The sequence below is a fragment of the Cetorhinus maximus genome, chromosome 31, assembly GCF_964194155.1.
Source record: "Cetorhinus maximus chromosome 31, sCetMax3.hap1.1, whole genome shotgun sequence".
Classification (NCBI taxonomy): domain Eukaryota; kingdom Metazoa; phylum Chordata; class Chondrichthyes; order Lamniformes; family Cetorhinidae; genus Cetorhinus; species Cetorhinus maximus.
Window position 1 is genome coordinate 14,973,052 of NC_135909.1, and position 20,160 is coordinate 14,993,211.

The 20,160-nt window shown below is 43.1% G+C and overlaps 2 protein-coding genes across 2 annotated transcripts; one reads left to right on the forward strand and one right to left on the reverse strand.

Annotated features, from left to right (window-relative positions):
* Positions 1 to 518: 518 nt before the first annotated feature.
* On the reverse strand, positions 519 to 13,209 carry LOC144670225 (histone H2B-like). The gene is made up of 2 exons (XM_078532713.1): positions 13,151 to 13,209; positions 519 to 1,147 (listed from the first exon to the last, which is right to left on the reverse strand). Exons 1-2 carry the CDS (start codon positions 13,207 to 13,209, stop codon positions 700 to 702), a joined length of 507 nt encoding a protein of 168 aa, XP_078388839.1. The 3' UTR covers positions 519 to 699.
* A 291-nt stretch (positions 13,210 to 13,500) lies between these two features.
* On the forward strand, positions 13,501 to 13,878 carry LOC144670227 (histone H2B-like). Its single transcript, XM_078532714.1, has one exon. The coding sequence runs from the start codon at positions 13,501 to 13,503 to the stop codon at positions 13,876 to 13,878; it is 378 nt and encodes a 125-aa protein (XP_078388840.1).
* Positions 13,879 to 20,160: the final 6,282 nt, after the last annotated feature.

Here is a 20,160-nt window from a genome sequence, read left to right on the forward strand (position 1 = left end):
TTACCGCCGATATAAAACAAGAAATACATTTCATAGAGAAAATCCAGTTAATAGTGAACACGGTCTGACGACAAAGTTTTACAAATGTCCGTCTCTGATGGGACTATTCACATTTTATCCTAAATTCCAGATTCGCTTTAAGAATCCGGCATCAATTCAAGGTTATCTCGATCCGTCATGAAACCTTCTTAGCAGCCGGCTGAAAGTGCCATTTACATCGTTCTGCTGATAGACGGGAAATTGTAGATATTTGGGACAACCAAAATTGAACATACTTGGAGTAAATTTGCCAGAGTTGAGACTGAAGGTTGCTGCACAACCGGTGCTTACAGGAAATGAACTGATCGATTATTGAGGCCAAACTTGAACCGAATTCGCATTCTATTCGCTCTCTCTCCAAAACCAGGGAAAGGGGTCGAATATGACGCGTCTTAAAACAAAGTGTAGAGGGTGAGCGGCAAGTCATTAATTTATGGGGTAACATTAACGAGCCCCAACAATTGAACGAGAGTTAAATTTACATTGCCTTGAATCTCTGATTGAAACGTGATCAAAATAACAATTTCACAATTCGAAATGCTTCGTAGTAAAATCATAAGTTATAAGTAAAGAAATCATATAGCTTTTTCAGAGAGATTGTGAGTGGCTCTTAAAAGAGCCGTTGTGTTTTGAATGTGTTTTTGAGTCAGTTCGGGGGTTTTACTTGGAGCTGGTGTACTTGGTCACCGCCTTTGTCCCTTCCGACACGGCGTGCTTGGCCAGTTCCCCGGGCAGCAGCAGGCGCACGGCGGTCTGGATCTCCCGGGAGCTGATGGTGCTGCGCTTGTTGTAATGGGCCAGGCGGGAAGCCTCACCCGCGATGCGCTCGAAAATATCGCTCACGAACGAGTTCATGATGCTCATTGCCTTGGAGGAGATGCCGGTGTCGGGGTGAACCTGCTTCATCACTTTGTAGATGTAGATGGCGTAACTCTCCTTCCTCGACTTTCGCCGCTTCTTGCCGCCCTTTGCTACCGGTTTCTTTAAGGCTTTCTTGCCTCCCTTCTTGGGAACTGGTTTCTTCTCATCAACCATTGTTACTTTCACACACAGAATAAAACAAACCCCTTCCGAGCGCCGATTAAATAGACAGTCTGACAGACCTATGCTAATAAGGAATGGGGAAACAATGATTTTGATTGGACAGTTAAAAAAATACAACAGCCACTTATTTTGTACTTTTCTCTGATTGGATGTTTAAAGATACAAATCAAATTTCGAATTCTCCACCAATCATTAGCCCTTTTACTACAATCAGGAAATAAATTTTATCAGGATTCTCTCCAGTCCCAGTTTGTGAAGATACACCGGGAATTGTCGACTGGTTGTTCGTGCGAGGGGCCCTTCTCCACAGAGGGACTGAATGGAAATGCGGGATTCCTCCTGGAACTCTTGTAACGTGTGCGAATTACTGGGATATTGTGTGAGTAAGTGTGTGTGAGTGGTAGTGGGTTGAGGCTGTGGTACGCCGTGTGAGTGTAGAATTTATTCTGTACCTGTCTTTGGGAGCGTTTAAGACTCATTGTGCGTTTGTCAGTTCAGGATGAATGTAAGTGAGCGGGGGATCCATTCTCAATTTGGGAATATATGCTATTTTGGATGAACTCCGTATCTGTCACCTGCGGCTTAAATATGAGTGCAGGATTTATTCTGTACCTGTCAGTTTATTGAACTACAAATGAGATTCACACCGTGTTTCTCAGTCTCTGACACTGTAGATCAGTGTAGCATTGATTGTATATCTTTCAGCCTGTGCTACTATCCGACTGTGCACTTTTCATTCACTCTCAGAGCCTGGGACTGTGTTTGAATGTGAGATTAGTGCTGGACATGCCAGCATATGATCCGCAATGTGAGTGTGGAATTCAGTCTGTATCTGTCAGTTTCTGGTATTGAATGGGAATGTGAGTCATTGTCAATATCTGGGAATCTTTTGAACATATTCTGCATCTGTTTGTCTTCAGTGCTGAATGTGAGATTACTTCAATCAGTCAGTGATACTGTTTGTGACTGTGGGATTAATTCTGTCAGTGATACTGTGTGTGAGAGTGGGATTAATTCAGTCATTCGGTGGTGCTGTGTGTGAGAGTGGGATTAATTCAGTCATTCGGTGGTGCTGTGTGTGAGAGTGGGATTAATTCAGTCATTCGGTGGTGCTGTGTGTGAGAGTGGGATTAATTCAATCATTCGGTGATGCTTTATGTGAGAGTGGGATTAATTCTTTCAGTCGGTGGTGCTGTTTGTGAGAGTGGGATTAATTCAGTCATTCGGTGATGCTGTATGTGAGAGTGGGATTAATTCAGTCATTCGGTGGTGCTGTATGTGAGAGTGGGATTAATTCTTTCAGTCGGTGGTACTAAAATAGATATGAACATACGAACCAGGAGCAGGAGTAGGCCCCTCAGCAGCTCGAGCCTGTTCTGCCATTCAATAAGATCATGGCCGAGGGATAGGCAGTGGCAAATATTTAAAGGGATATTTCAGAATACACAAAATACATGCATTCCAATCAGAACCAACAATTCCAAAGGGAGGGCCTACCATCCGTGATTACTAAGAAAGTTAAAGACAGTATCAAACTTAAAGTAAAATCAAAGATGGGTCGCAGGTCAGAAGATTGTGAAGACTATAACGAGCAGCAAAGATGACAACAATATTAATAAGGGAAAAAATGGAGTACGAGAGAAAGCTAGCTATTAATATAAAGATGGATAGGAAGAGTTTATGTAGATGTTTAAATAAGAAATGAAAATAGTCCTATAGAAAAGGCATTTCGGGAATTGAAAATGCAAAATAGGGAGATGGCGGATGAACTAAACAGATATCTTGCTTCAGTCTTCACCATAGACGACACAAGTAATACGCTGGAAAAAACTGTAAATCAGGAAATGGAAGGGAGGGAGGAACTCGTGGAAAATTACAATCACCAGGGAAGTGGTATTGAGAAAATTGTTGGGGCTTCGGGCTGTGAAATCCCCAGGTCTGGATGGATTTCACCCCAAATTCTTGAAAGAAGTGGCTAGTGAGATTGTTGGTGCATTTGTTTTAATTTTCAAAATTCCCCAGATATGGGGAAGGTTCAATTAGATTGGAAAATAGCGAACGTAACTCTTTCATTCAAAAAGGGAGGGCGACAGAAATTAGAAAGCTAAAGGCCAGTTAGCAGAACATCTGTCAAAGGGAAAATGTTACAAGCTATTATTAAATATAGCAGGGCACTTAGAAAAATTCAAGGCAATCTGGCAGAGTCAACATGGCTTTGTGAAAGGAAAATCATATTTAACCAATTTACTGGAGTTCTTTGATGGAGTCACATGTGCTGTGGATAAAGGGGAACCGGTGGATGCACTGTACTTAGATTTCCAGAAGGCAATTGATAAAGCTCCACATCAAAGGTAATTGTGGAAAATAAAAAGATCACAGTGTAGGGGCTAACATATTGGCATGGATGGAAGATTGGTGAGCTAATAGGAAGCAGAGAGTTGACATAAATGGGTCCTTTTTTGGTTGGCAGGATATGGTGAGTAGTGTGCCAGAGTGATCAGTGTCATAGAGTTAACTAGCACAGAAACAGACTCTTCAGCCAATCATGCCCATGCCAGCCATCAAATCATTGCTGGGACCTCAACTTTTTATAATGTATATAAATGACTCGATGAAGGGACTGAAGGAATGGTTACTAAATTTAATGATGGCACAATGATAGGTAGAAAGTAAGTTGTGAAGAGGACTTAAAGAGGCTACAAAGGGACATAGAAAGTTTGAGTGGGCAAAGCTCTGGCAAATGGAGTATAACGTGGGGAAATGTGAAATTGTTCATTTTGGCAGGAAGAATAAAAACGAAGCTCCTTATCTAACTGGTGAGATATTGCAGAGCTCTGCGATTCAGAGGGATTTGGGTGTGCTAGAGCATAAATCACAAAAGGTTAGAATGCATGTACAGTAGGTAATTAGGAGAACTAACACAATGTTAGCATTTATTGTGAGGGGAATTGATTTCAAAAAGAGGGAGGTTCTACATCAGTTATACAGGGCACTGGTGAGACCACATCTGGAGCCCTGTGTACAGTATTGGTCTCTTTATTTAAAGGAAACATTTAAATGTGTTTGAAGCAGTTCAGGGAATATTTATTAGACTAATACCAGGAATGGGCCGGTTGTCTTATGAAGAAAGATTGGACGGGTTAGCCTATCTTTGTGACTGGAATTTAGAAGAGTAAGAGGGGATTATATTGAAACCTTTAAGACCCTGAGGAGTCTTAACAGGATAGATGTGGAGATGATGTTTCCTCTTGTGGGAGAAGCTAGAACTAGGGGGTCATTGTTTAAAAATAAGGAGTCACTCATTTAAGACATTGATGAGGAGAATTTATTTCTCTGAGCACAGTGAGTCTTGGAACTCTTCCTCAAAAGGCAGTGGACGCAGAGTCTTTGAATATTTTTAAGGTAGAGCTGCATGGATTCTCGATTAGCAAGGGGGTGAAAGGCTATTGGGGGCAGACAGGAATGTGGGGGTGAGGATCACTTTAGCTCACTCTGCTTTCACGCCCTCATTTAAGTTGAAAATACTCATCATGGATACACTCATTTCTCCATCCAAAATGAGTGTAAAATTCAATCACATCATGAACGCTGTTACCTAGAGGTACCTTCACTATGAGGCTCTCAATTAATCCTGTCTCGTTGCTCAATACCAGGTCTCGAATACCCTGCTCTCTGGTTGGCTCCAGAATGTGCTGTTTTAAGAAAGAATCCCAGAAACACTCTATGAACTCCTCATCTATGTTACGTTTGTCCATCTGATTTTCCCAGTCGATATGTAGATTGAAATCCCCCATTATTATTGCTGTACCTGTCTGACAAGCTCCCATGATCTCTTCTTTTATACTCTGTTCTACCGTGCAGGTAAATAGTCACCTGGCCCACAAGTGACTTCTTGCCTTTGTCATTTCACGTCTCAACCCAAACCTGAATCATCCTGGATTTCTGAATTTAGGTCATCCCTCTCTAATGTGCTAATATCGTCATTAATTAACAGAGCCACCCCTACACCTTTTCCTGACATATTTCATTCCTAAATATCACACACCCTTCAATATTCAGGTCCCAAACTATGTCACCCTGTAGCCGTGCCTCTCTGATGGCTATCAGATCATTCTTATTTATTTATATTATCAGTTAATTTGTTACATTTCAAATGCTACATGTGTTTACATACAGAGCCTTTAGTTTTGTCCTTTTATTCTGTAGCTACAAGGCTTATCTGCTGATTTACTCTTCGATTTATGCTATCTCTCCCTTCCTGTCGTGTTCTGTTTATCACTTCCCATATTAATACCTTTCTTTCTTGCCTTGTCTCTACTCTTTGAAAATGTGATCCTTTCCACTATTCAGTGTGTTTACATACATGCAGTGTAAACGTTGCATTCCTCATTGTGCTTCTTAATCTGCCCCTATCTAATATGGCATTGCTTCCTTCTCCAGTATTATCCATCACTCTCCCTCCTCTCTGTCCTTATTACTTTCTGGTTCTGCTGTAAATTGATGACCAAGCCCCATGCCAATTTAAATTAAATATTCACCAACCAGATTAGTAAACCATAAACTAAAATTGGACTTGGTGCCCGTGCTTGCAAAGTACAATGGATCAGAACTCCAACAAGTTAACTTCTTGGCCACCTCTGCTCCCTGTGAGTGACACTGTACTTACTGTGTGTGAGGAGCTGACTGCACTTCCCCTTGTGTTGTAGAATCACATAATTTATTCTGCTGCTTTCAAGTGTTTGCCTATCGGAAGAAAAAGTGTTTATTATAATTTAAGAAGAGGTGAGGTCGAAGATACAAAGAAACCAAAACAATTATTAAATTAATAATCATTCCGAACAACCGCAAGTCAGCTGTTCAAGAAGGCAGCTCACCACCACCTTCCCAAGGGCAACTCGGGATGGGCAATAAATGCTGGCCCAGCCAGAGAAGCCCACATCCCGTGAATGAATAAAAAAGGTAAGACAAACAGAGTCAGTGTCTGAATCCACTGCAGTGCTGCAGCACTCAGCTGCTAAAGACCAAGGACTTTGTTCCTGTTACAACAATTTCCTGCCATCCAGAAACAATCCACTGCTCCAGGAGTGGGAACGAGTGACGGAGCAGGGACTATTGTGTAGGTCAGATTTCTAACTGCCGCTCCCATGGACTAACCATTCAAGTGAAAGCAAACAGCCGCTGTTTAAAATGTGTCTCTGCATTAGCGGCTGTTTTAAACCATCTTCTTCCACTCACAGGCAGTGCTGGGGAGGGCAGCGCGCATGCGCAGAATGCTGCACAAACTCAGGACACACAAATATTGAAAATTTCCGGCACAGAACGAGGCCATTCGGCCCATCTTGTCTGCTCCAGCCCCAAAATAGTTTGATCCAGCCTCACGTCACTTTCCAGCTCTTGCTCCGTGAGTCCTGTCGGTCCCAGCAGCTCAGTGCGGATCCAAGTGTTTGTTAAAGGCAGTGATGCGCTGCTCTCCCCCAGCTCTGCCTGGGACTGGAAGAAGATGATTTCAAACAGCCGCCAATGGAGAGATCCCGCTCCCGGGGGAAGGGAACAAACAGCAGCCTCCTGGGAGGAGGGAGACAGAATGGCAAGAAGCTGTTATTGAAAATCATTGCTGCCTTCTCTCCACAAAACAACAATGAACATTTCTGATAAAAGCAAAATACTGCGGATGCTGGAAATCTAGAACAAAAACAAAAATACCTGGAAAAACTCAGCAGGTCTGACAGCATCTGCGGAGAGGGATACAGTTGACGTTTCGAGTCCGTATGAACCTTCATCAGAACTAAAAAATAGAGAAATGAGATGAAATATAAGCTGGTTGAGGGGGCTGGACAGGGTAGAGCTCGATAGGGGGCCAGTGATAGGTGGAGGCCAAGAAGAGATTGGCAAAGATGTCATAGACAAACGGATAAAGGGGTGTTGACGGTAGTGATATTATCTAAAGGATGTGTTAACTGGGATGTTAGGGGGAAATAAAGGGATACAGTAATTATTAGGGGGATACTAGGGGTACAGTAAGTACTTATTGAAAGGGAATGAATTACTTAAAATCTCCAAGCACATTGGCAGTAGAAGGTTACCAGATGAACCTTGCACAGCCTTAAGGGCCTGCAAACAACAGAAAGGCCTTGGATAAAAGCAAAAAACTGCAGATGCTGGAAATCCAAAACAAAAATAAAAATACCTGGAAAAACTCAGCAGGTCTGACAGCATCTGCGGAGAGGAACACACTTAACGTTTCGAGTCCATACGACTCTTCAACAGAACTAAGGAAAAATAGAAAAGAGGTGAAATAAAAGCTGGTTAAGGGGGGTGGGACAAGTAGAGCTGGATAGAGGGCCAGTGATAGGTGGAGATAGCCAAAAGGTGTCATAGACAAAAGGCCAAAGAGGTGTTGAAGGTGGTGATATTATCTAAGGAATGTGCTAATAGGTGTCATTAAGGGCAGAAAGCAGGACGAGCAAGGTACAGATAGCCCTAGGTGGGGGTGGGGTGGGAGGAAGGGATCAAAATAGGCTAAAAGGTAGAGATAAAACAATGGATGGAAATACATTTAAAAATAATGGAAATAGGTGGGAAAAGTAAAATCTATATAAATTTTTGGAAAAAAGGGGGATCGGAAAGGGGGTGGGGATGGAGGAGAGAGTTCATGATCTAAAATTGTTGAACTCCATGTTCAGTCTGGAAGGCTGTAAAGTGCCTAGTCGGAAGATGAGGTGCTGTTCCTTCAGTTTGTGTTGAGCTTCACTGGAACAATGCAGAAGGGCAAGGACGGACATGTGGGCATGAGAGCAGGGTGGAGTGTTGAAATGCCATTGAAATATAGTATAACCTCAGCTGCAAACTCAGATTCCAGTTTGAAACTCACCTAGACCATTAACCTCAAGGATACAATAACAATTTGATTCGTACAGACTGAGATAGAGACCACATACCTGTCTGAAAAGCTGAGAGTATCAGAATGGCAGATACTGTATTCTGTCTCACAGAGCAAACTGAGTAAACAGGCAAGTTTAAAATTCTCACAGGCTGCTTGAATGAAAATGTATCAATTTGATTATTAAAAAGTGAATTACACTGACACAGCAATGGAGTGTTAGATCCAAAGATACCTGAGCTTTCACAAGTGTGTTCACACAGAAAGGGATTTAATACTAGGTCAAACTCACAATTACTTTATTAAAACCTACAGCCTCAGTGGCCTGTTTCTGTTCTGAAATTTCAACATGGACTGAACCTAGACTTGTAAACAGTCTCAGAAACTGAAGGTTATGCAATGAATCCCACACTGTCAGAGTAGCAGAGACTGACAGATTCAGAATGATTATCAACGACATGTCCAGTACCATAAACTGGCAGATACATACTAAATACTACACTCAAAATTCCTGAGTCTGAATAATATTCCATTTATCTGACACAGACATAAAGTACCACTGGCAGTGAAAGATAGTTACAAACTCACATCAAACACAAACACACACAAACAGACCAAAGGTTAACAGTTACATAATCAGACACCAATTACCAAAGACTGGCAGTTACATAAGGAGAAAACACTCACAGTATCATGGAGTGGTAAATATGGAGTAAATTCCACAGTCACACGTTACAAAGTCCAAGAGCTATGGAATTAATCTCTCACATGTACAGTACCAAATGCTGACAGATACAAATGACACATTCAAATTGAATACTAATAGAATGGCAAATTGAGAATGACTCACAGATGCAGATTGAATAACACATTCACATCCTGTGCCAGGTGCCGACAGACATACAATTGCTCCCACCTTTACATATAGAACCAGAGGCTGACTGGTACGGAATGAACCTGAATCTCAAATCGAGCAGAATAGATGGACTGATGCATAAAACCTTCAGAAATAGGAGCTGGGGTTGGCTATTTGGCCATTTGACCTACTCCATCATTCATTAAGACTGATGTTCAACCTCAACTCCACTTTGCTGCACTCTCCTTATATCCCGAGCATCCAAAATCTATTGACCTCTGTCTGGAACATACTCAATGGCTGAGCTTCCAAATCTCTCTGGCGTGGAAAATTCCAGAGATTCCCAACACTTTCAGTGAAGACATTTCTCCTCATATCATTCCAAAATAGCCAATGCTGTGATCTGAGATGGTGACCACATGTTCTAGATTCCAGAGCCAGGAGAACCATTTTCTCAGCATATACCCTGACAATCCGCTTAACAGTTTAAAATGTTTCATTTAGATTACCGCTCATTCTTCTAAATTCCAGGGAATATAGAGCTAGTATACTCTATCTCCTCATTAAAAAATCCACTTCTCACAGGAACCAATCTCGTGAACAATTATTGCCCTCCCTCAAGAGCAACCATGCCCTTCCTTATGTAAGGAGACCAAATTGCACACACTACTCCAGGTGTAGTCTCACTAGTGTCCTGTATAATTGGAATATTTTTCACTTCTATAATCCAATCCTTTGTAACAAACATGAACATAACACTTCCCTTCCTATCTGCTTGCTGAACCTGCAGATTAACTTTCTGTAATTCGTGTGCACGGACACCCAGCTCCCTCTGAGTGCAAACATATTCCAGTCTCTCACATTCACACATGTTCTTTTTTCCCTATACAAACTGGGCACATTCACACCACCATATTGTATTCTATCTGCAATGTTCTTGCCAACTCAGACAACCTGTCTAAATGCCTTAGCAGCTTTTTTGTGTCCTCCTCACAGATTAATTTTCCACCTAATTTTGTATCATCAACAAAATTGAATATGTTCCATTCAGTACCCATCTAAGTCATCAATATATATTGTAAGTAACTGATGGTCATGTATTATCAAGAGTAAGTTAGAGCCTGCCAATCCAAAAGTGTCCTGTTTATTCCTACACTGTTTTCTGCCCATTAACTAATCCTTGATCCATGCATATGTATGATCCCCAATCACAAGTTCTAATTTTGTGTAATAAACTCCTGTGTGGGACCTTTGCAAATCGCTGAGCATAATTACACACCCCCTCAAATTACAAGGCCCTGTGTTACCAAAACAAGGGGAGAACCTTAAATTCACATTAAATGACAAAGAGAACAGGCAAACAGTACCTGCTTGGAAGATATTGCATGACTCCCAATATTGTACCCAGACTGCAGATTGAACTATGCATTGCAGATCACTCCCCAAACCTCAGAGTATCAACAAACTAGATGAAGCAGATCTTACACACCGGCCAATGTATCAGATTGTATGATATACAGACATTCAGGATTGTGTTCACAGAAATGGAATTTTAATCCAAAACTCTGAGATAATAGCTGATTAATACCCGCATCTCCATTAGCTTCAGTTAAAACATATTTTATGTTAAACATAGGTCAGACTTACACTCATAATACATAGAACGGAATCTCACAATTGATACAGCAGAGGGAGGCCATTCGGCCCATAGTATCTGTGCCAGCTCTCTGCGAGAGCAGCTGAGCTGCACCCACTGACATATTCTTCCCCACAGGCCTGTTTAATTTTCCTTCTGTTCTTTTTCTATTTCTCTCTTGTCCAATGAGCTTAAATTATCTATTCACATGGACACAATCGCTTCTCTTTATAGACATCGACCATATCCACTCAATATCCATCCTTTCCCAAGGTTAATAGTCACAGCTATTCTAAGGCAACGCTTATTACTGATGAGGTTTCAACTGCAATATGAATAACTCCATATTGGGATTCACTTATCTGCCATATTCTTCGCCATTACCCTTTACACTCTCTGATAGCAGGTTTAGTTGCCCTGAGCTGTGTCTGGTACCCATCTCAATTCTCTGACTGAAGTATAACTGCTTTCATTGGATTTACCTTAGCAAATGAGGAGGGATCTACCGTGGTTTGTTCGGTTTTAAACATCACTTTGCAAATTCATACTCCCAGCGAGAAGCCTGATCTACTGAGGATGTAAACCAGAAATTCAGACTTGTATTCTACCTGATTTCCAGGCATTGGAATTAATTTCCATCCAGATTCCTGTTTTGCACGACCCAGTGGGGAATCTCCTCACTCACAACACAAGGTCATATAATTACAGGTCTAAATAGCAGTTGATAATTCTGACACTTTTTAACATTTATGCATATAAAGGCCACTTGATAAGACTGTTCGATTAAAAATAAAGATAGCCAGCCTGATATGAAAATGTGAACTTAACTCTGAAGTGGAGATATTTTCAGGTAGGCCCAATTCTGACAATCATCTAGAGTGTTAGTGATAACTGGTTACTGTAGGAGATGTGAGCTTTTTTATTCATTCATGCGATATGGGCCCATTCCTAATTGCCCTGGGGTAGGTAGTGTTGAGCTGCCTTTTTGAATACAACTGTGTGGTTTACTCGGCAATTGTAGATGGCAGTTCAGAGTCAACTTCATTGCTGTGCTTGGTCCTAGGATCCAATATATGCCAGACCAGGTAAGGATGGGGATGATAAATCTACTTTCCTAAATATTTGAAGGTGTTAAACTTAGCATTTTGAACACTATTCCTGAGATAAATATTAGATACAGATACACAATCAATCCCAGAGTCACATGCAGCATCAAAGACTGAAAACTAAACAATAACTGTCTCTCTCACATACAGTCAAGTCACTCACCATCCTGAATTGGAATTATATCATTCTTCCTTCACTGTTGCTGGGTCAGAATCCTGGAACTCCCTTCCTAACCGCACTGTGGGTGCACCCACAACACATGCACTGCAACAGTTCAAGAAGGCAGCTCACCACCACCTTCTCAAGGGCAACAAGGGATGGGCAATAAATGCTGGCCCAGCCACCGTAGCCCAGATCCCATGAATAAAAAAAAAATACAGCACCAGAGACTACTCAGCAAATCTTACACAATACCAGACACTGAGACATACAGTATGAAGACCAATACATGCACAGTAAAAAAGAGACTATCACAGAATGAATCCCAGCATGCACACCATGCCAGAGACTATCAGATACAGAATGAATTCCACAGTCACAATGTACTGGAGATTGAAAGACATAAAAAAAAATAATCCCACATTCACCACAGTGCCAGAGAGTGACAGATACAGAAGAATCCCACATCACACAAAGCACACTCATGATAGATACAGGGTGATTCTCAAATTGTCCCAGAGATGTAGAGATACAGAATGAATCTGACATTCACACAATGTCACAGACTAAGAAACACAGAGGAATCTCAGAGCCGAGGACTAATAGAGACAAAATGAATCCTTGATTTCTGAAGACATCAGGCACTGAGTTACAAAATGGCATCAAAGCTTACACAGGGTACCAGAGTCCAACAGAAACAAAATGAATTGCAAGCTCCCGTACAGTGCCACTGATTGAGAGAGAATTGATCCCACTCATATCCAATACTATCCATTGAGGCAAATTCTACATTTAACAGTCTTTGGTGATCTATGTGACAGTGGGATTACTTCTGTCAAAAATTGCAACTGATGGGGCTGTTGAGAATGAATCACACACTCTGAATCAGTACCAGAGACTGACCGATACAGGCTGAATTTAACACTCCCATTCAGCAAACGGATGTTGACAGGTACAGAGTTAATCTCACATTCACACACATTATCAGACATTGACAGTGAATGAGAAGTTCAGACTCAGAGATAGTACCACAGACTGAAAGACATCGAATCAATACAACTCTGACCTACAATGCCAGATACTGACAAATAAAAAAAATCATTAACATACAGTTACAGAGACTGACAGGTACAGAATAAATCCAATAATTTTCGTGGCGGAGAGAAACACATACTGATTTAATTTCGTACTGGCGTGTAGTCCCAAGAAGCGAATTATTTCATTTACATGCACCAATAACGGACAGATGCACAATGAGCCTCAGGATATCAAATTAATCCAACATTAAGACATAGTCCCATCAAGTCACAGATACAGAATAAAGCCAGGCCTCGCACACTGTACCACGGCCTTCCAAACAGTGAAGGAACCCCACACTCACACACAGCATCAGACAGTGAGTAAATCACGCACATTACCAGAGCCTCACAATTCCTGAAGGAACCCCACATTCCTATACAGTTCCTCGCACCGACAGCCAGGCGACATTTCCCGGTGTATCTTTACACACTGAGAAACTCCGGCCGGAGAGGGTGTTTGTAAAATGTATTTCCTGATTGTAGTAAGGAGGCTTATGATTGGTGGAGAAAGCTAAATATGATTGGTCCATTGATCTATTCATTCACAAAATCACAAAAATAGATGACGTATTTTGTTTTAATTATGTCCAATCAGAATCATTGTTCTCCCATTCCTCATTAGCATATATCTGTCATACTGTCTATATAATAAGCGGACGGAAGGGGTTTGGTTTATTTCTGTGTGAAATTGAGATTGAAGATGGTTGATGAGAAGAAGAAGCCAGTTGCTAAGAAGGGCGCCAAGAAAGCGGTGAGTAAACCGGCAGGAAAGGGCGGCAAGAAGCGGCGAAAGTCAAGGAAGGAGAGTTACTCCATCTACATCTACAAAGTGATGAAGCAGGTTCACCCCGACACCGGCATCTCCTCCAAGGCCATGAGCATCATGAACTCGTTCGTGAACGATATTTTCGAGCGCATCGCGGGTGAGGCTTCCCGCCTGGCCCATTACAACAAGCGCAGCACCATCAGCTCCCGGGAGATCCAGACCGCCGTGCGCCTGCTGCTGCCCGGGGAACTGGCCAAGCACGCCGTGTCGGAAGGGACAAAGGCGGTGACCAAATACACCAGCTCCAAGTAAAACCCCACAATGGACTGATAAACACCCGAAACACAACGGCTCTTTTAAGAGCCACCCACAAACTCTCTGAAAAAGCTGTACGATTGCTCCACTTCTAAAGTTATGATTTTTACTGTGAAGAATTTTGAATTATCTAATTGTTATTTTCTTTTTGTTTCAATCACAGCAATTTTCGGTAATGTAGATTTAACTCTCGTTCAATTATTGAGTCTTGTTAATAATGTCTCATCAATTAATGACTTGCCGATTACCCTCGGCGCTTTGCTTTAAGACGCGTTAATATTCGGCCCCTTTCCCTGGTTTTGGAGAGAGAGAGAATAGAAGCAAATGCGTCAGTCTTCAGATCTGGTCAAGTTTGGTCTCAATAATCGATCAGTTCATTTCCTATCAGCCCCGGTTGTGCAGCAACCTTCAGTCTCAACGCTGGCAAAAATTTTCAGTTTTGTCTGTCATAAATATCTACAATATACCGTCCGTTTGTAGAACGATGTAAATGGGACTTTCTGCGGCTGCTGACAGGGTTTCATAAAGGATCGAGATTGACCCCCGGATCACGGATTCTAAAAGCGATTTGGAACATTGGATAAAATGTGAAATAGTCCCATCAGGGACGCGTATTTTTAAAAAACTTCCAATTCGTACTATGTTCTAAGAAGTCCGTTCTTTTTCATTTCTTTTTAAAAATTTGGCGGGCTTTTAAAATTTGAAAAAAGAACAGTCGAAATATCAAAATTTAGCGCCGTTATTTTCCGCCCTCAGCCCGTGGAGTCTCCGGATTGGTGAGTTCAGTAGATATCTGATTGGTGATATGAACAACATTATGAGACGCCGCACAAAGTGACCAATCAGCAATGCCCGCAGCACCATTCCTCCCGAAGCTATAAGAAAAGCGAATGTGAGAGGATTTCCTCATTCTCTGTGGAAGTGTTTGTGAGATTGTGGAAATGTCTGGAAGAGGAAAGACCGGCGGTAAAGCTCGCTCCAAGGCCAGATCTCGCTCCTCCCGGGCTGGACTGCAGTTCCCGGTGGGCCGTGTTCACAGGCACCTGAGAAAGGGCAACTATGCTGAGCGTGTGGGTGCCGGAGCCCCGGTCTATCTGGCTGCTGTGCTCGAGTATCTGACGCCTGAAATCCTCGAGCTGGCCGGTAACGCGGCCCGGGACAACAAGAAGACCCGCATCATCCCCAGACACCTGCAGCTGGCCGTCCGCAACGACGAGGAGCTCAACAAGCTGCTTGGTGGGGTGACCATCGCTCAGGGCGGGGTGCTGCCTAATATCCAGGCCGTGCTGCTGCCCAAGAAAACCAGCGCCGCTGCGGCCTCGAAGACCAAATGAAGCGACCATTCTTTAATCTAATAACCCAAAGGCTCTTTTCAGAGCCACTCACAGGATCACTGAAAGGGCTGCTCACTGTCAGGAGATGGAGTTATTGTAACGTTGATTCCAGTTTTATGAAACTAAAAGATACAATATCAGTTCGATGAGTATGAACTGAGCTGTAACTTTCATACTAATCCTAAATTTTCAATGTCAGACTGAGAATACTGCTGCCAGTTCCAGACTGATCTCCATTTTACATCCATGTCAAAATTCTCACTCAGAATCAGACTGAGTGTCACAGATCAAATCGATCAGTATCACCTGAGTTACACCCGCATCCCAAGTGAGTAGCAGGTTGAAAGATACATTATCTTTCACAAATGTGTTCACAGTGACAGCCATTTAACACTGGACCATAACTTACAAATATTGTTTGCTTAATAGCTACCACATCAGTGGTCTGTAACTGAGCTGAAAATTTGCATCGAATGAATCAAAACGTAAACAATCCCAGAGACTGAATGTTATACAATGAATCCCATACTCAGTCACATACACTGAGTGACAGAGACTGACAGATAGACAAGAATTCTCAACACACATTCTGTGCCAGATCCTGAAAGATGCAGCTGTTTTTTTTTCTCCCTATATTCATTCATGGGATGTGGGCATCGCTGGCTAGGCCAGCATTTATTGGTCATTCCTAGTTTCCCTTGAGTAGGTGGTGGTGAGCTGCTTTCTTGAACCGCTGCAGTCCATGTAGTGTAGGTACACCCACAGTGCTGTTAAGGGAAGGAATTTCAGGATTTTGACCCAGCAACTGTGAAGGAATTGCGGTATATTTCCAAGTCAGGGTGGTGAGTAGCTTCGAGGGAAACTTCCAGGTTCCTATATGCCTGCTGCCTTTGTCCTTCTAAAAACTGGTTGTCTTGGGTTTGGATGGTGCTGTTTCAGGAGGAATGGTGAGTTTCTGAAGTGCATCTTGCAGATAGTACAGACTGCTGCGACTGTGCATCGGTGGTGGATGGAGCGAATGTTTTTGAATGGGTTGCCAATTAAGTGGGCTGCTTTGTTTTGGGTGGTGTCTCGCTGCTTGAGTGTGATTGGAGCTGCACTCATCCAGGCAAGTGGAGAGAATTCCATCACACTCTTGACATGTGCCTTACAGATGGTGGGTAGGCTTTGGAGAGCCAGGAGGTTTGTTACTTGCCGCAGGATTCCTAGCCTCTGACCTGTGCTTGTAGCCACTGTATCTATATGCCTAGTCCAGTTCAGTTTCGGGTCAATGGTAACCACCAGGATGTTGACAGTTGGGAATTCAGCAATGGCAATGCCATTGAATGTCAAAGAGCGATGATTAGTTTCCTTCTTGTAGGAGATGGTCGTTGCCTGGCTCTTCTGTGGTGCGAATGATAATTTCCACTTGTCAGGCCAAATTTGGTTAATGTCCAGGTCTTGCTGTATTTGGACATGGACTGCTTCAGTACCTGAGGAGTTGCGAATGGTTCTGACCATTGTGCAATCATCAGCAAACATGCCCATTTCCCACAGTTGATGGACAAAAGTCATTGTTAAAGCAGATGAAGTTGATTGGGCCTTGGATATTCCCCTGGATAACTGACATCCTGGGACTCAGATGATTGATCTCCAACGATCACAACCACCTTCCTTTGTGCTAGAAATGACTCCAGCCAGCGGAGAGCTTTCCCCCTGATTCACATTCGCTCCAGTGTTGCTAAGGCTCCTTGATGCCACACTCTGTCAAATGCTGCCTTGATGTCAAGGGCAGTCCCTCTCGCCTCCCCTTTGGAGTTCAGTTCTTCAGTTCATGTTTGAACCAAGGTTGCAATGAGGTCAGGAGTTGAGTGGCCCCGGTGGAATCCAAATTGAGCGCCAGTGAGTAGGTTATTGCCACTTGTTAGCACTGTTGATGACCCATTCTATCACCTTACTAATGATCGAGAGTAGACTGATGGGGCAGTAATTGGCCAGGTTGGATCTGTCTTACTTTTTTTATAGAGGACAGGCCTGAATATCAACATCGCTGGATAGATACTAGTGTAGTAGCCATATTGGAACAGCTTGGCCAGGGGCACAGCAAGTTCTGGATCACATGCCTACAGTGCTATTGCTGGAGTATTGTCAGGGCTCATAGCCTTTGCAGTGCCCAGTGCCTTCAGACGTTTCTTCGTATCATGTGAAGTGAATCAAATGAACTGAAGATTGGCATCTGTGATGCTGGGGACCTCCGAACGAGGCCGACATGGATCAGCCACTCAGCACATCTGCATGAAGGTTGTTGCGAATGCTTCAGCCTTATCTTTTGCACTGATGTGCCGGGCTCCTCAAACTTTGACAATGGGGCTATTTGTGAAGCCTCCATTCTTGATTGAAAGTGGCAGGACTGCACAGTTAGATCTGACCCGTTGGTTGTGGAATTGCTCAACTCGGACTATCACTTGCTGCTTATGTTGTTTGGCACGAAATTAGTCTTGTTTTGTGGCTTCAGCAGGTTGACACCTCCATTGTAGTTATGCCTGGTGCTGTTCCTGGAATGCCCTCCTGCCCTCTTCATTAAACCAGGGTTGATCCCCTGACTTGATGGTAAGGGTAGAGTGGAGAATATGCCGGGCCATGAGGTTACAGATTGTGGCTAAGTACAATTCTGCAGCTGATGACCCACAGCACCTCATGGATGCCAAGACTAGAGGTGATAGATCTGTTTGAAATATATGCCATTTAGCACGGTGGTAGTGCCACACAACACAATGGAGTGTATCATCGATGTAAAGATGTGTCTTCATCTCCATAGGGACTGTGCGGTGTTTACTCCTACCTCTCCTGCCATGGACAGATACACCTGCCGCAGGCAGGTCGTTGAGGATGAGTTCAACAATGTTTTTCTCCTCACCATCTGCTGCAGACACGGTCTGCGGTGATGCTACAAGGATATTTTTGGTGATGGACCCACCCAGCTTGCGTTCTGTGCCCTTGCCATCCTCAGTGCGTCCTCCAAGTGGTGTTCAACGTGGACGAGTATTGCTTCATGAGCTGAAGAGTGGATAGTGGGCGTCACTATGTTTAATCTGCAGGGGGTTTCCTTGACCATGGTTGACCAGATGCGGTGAGACTGGAATCGATTTTGAGGACTCCCAGGGCAACTGTTATATCTGCTGGTGATCTGTCCTTTCAGTGGTGGTGGTATCTGGGAGATTATCAGTAATGTTCCCATGAGTATGACTATGTGAGGCTGTTGCTTGACTAGTGCCAAAACGTTAGTAAGGATTGACAGGGATTCCAGTTGATGCTAAGTGGTCCATTCGGTTTTATTCGTTTCATAGAACTGAGTGGCATGCTGCCATTTTAAAATCGTGCACATTGTTATTGGCCTGTTTGAAATATATCCCATTTAGCACAGTGTAAGTGCCATACAACACAATGAAGTTTAGGTACCAGAGCAGGTTTCTCCATTTATTGTGGTGAGATTCAAAACCCCGGAATATTACTCTGGATCAGCAGCAATACCAAGCCACCACTGCTGATGACACGCCAATTGTACCACTGATAGATTTAGAGAGAGTCCAAGACTCACATATGCTAACTGGTGCTGACTGATACAAATGGAAGACCACACACACAGACACACACACACGTGACTGAAAAGCAATAAATGAATCCCACAATTCCATACAGTACCAGGTAATTATAGATACAGAAGTAATCCCACTGACAGATAGAGAATTAATCCCATACTCACAAAAAGCACGAGGAACTGAAAGACACATATGATTCCCACACTGACATAGCATCACAGACATAGAATGCAATTGACTGAACTAGAGTGAATATCAATTCACTCACAGTACGAGAGCTTTATATATATATATATCCTAGTGATAGATCCGAATGCCTGCCAAACTCATACACAGCTCCAGAGAATAACAGATGTAGACTGATTGCTGCATTCCCGTGCAATACCAGAGATTTCAGATTCAGAATGATTTCCACATTCACATGCAATAGCACTGTCTGATAAAGAGTCAAACACACACTCAAAGTAACATGCAGTAGTTAAATAGTTTTAAGGCAAAGGTAGATAGATGCTTGATAAGCAAAAGGGTGAAAGGTTATCGGGGGTAGAATGGAATTTGGAGTTGAGGCTAAAACCAGATAAGGCATTATCTTCATGAATATCGAGCAGGTTTGAGGGACTGAGTGGTCTCTTCATGCTCCCAATTCGTATGTTCACACACATCACCTTTAAGAGATTCAGAACGAGTCGCAAATTCACTTACAATCCCAGAAAGTGACTGATAGAACAAATCCCTTGCAGGAGAGAGTTCATGGTCTGAAGTTGCTGAACTAAATGTTAAGTCTGGAAGGCTGTAAAGTGCCTACTTGGAAGATGAGGTGCTGCTCCTTCAGTTTGTGTTGGGTTTCACTGGAATATTGCAGCAGGCCATGGATGGACATGTGGGCATGAGAGCAGGATGGGATGTAAAATGGCAAGCGACAGGAAGGTCTGGGTCATGCTTGCGGACAGACTGAAGGTGCTCCACGAAGCAGTCACCCAGCCTACGTTTGATCTCTGCAATGTAGAGGAGACTGTATTGGGAGCAGTGAACGCAGTAGCCCAAATTGAAGGAAGTGCAACTGAAGCGCTCCTTCATCTGAAAGGAGTGTTTGGACCCTTGGATGGTGAGGAGGGCGGAGGTAAAGGGGCAGGTGTTGCACCTTCTGCGCTTGCATAGGAAGGTTCCATGGGAGGAGGCTGAGGTTTTGGGGGTGAAGGCGGAATGGACCAGGTTGTCCCCGAGGGAAAGGTCCCCACAGAATTCTGACAGTGGGGTGAGGGGAAGATGTGTTTGGTTGTGGCATCATGCTGGAGTCAGCAGAAATGACAGAGAATGATCCTTACTAAGCAATCCTGATTGAGCTGAGAATTACACTTGCAGTGTGA

What these genes read in the sequence shown, in the direction of transcription:
- LOC144670227 (XM_078532714.1), top strand. Translation starts at nt 13,501, where the DNA reads ATGGTTGATGAGAAGAAGAAGCCAGTTGCTAAGAAGGGCGCCAAGAAA.
- LOC144670225 (XM_078532713.1), bottom strand. Translation starts at nt 13,209, where the DNA reads ATGTCGCCTGGCTGTCGGTGCGAGGAACTGTATAGGAATGTGGGGTTC. An exon ending in GTGGGGTTCCTTCAGGAATT is followed by an intron (nt 1,148 to 13,150) that starts GTGAGGCTCTGG and finishes ATTCCTTATTAG; the next exon opens with CATAGGTCTGTCAGACTGTC.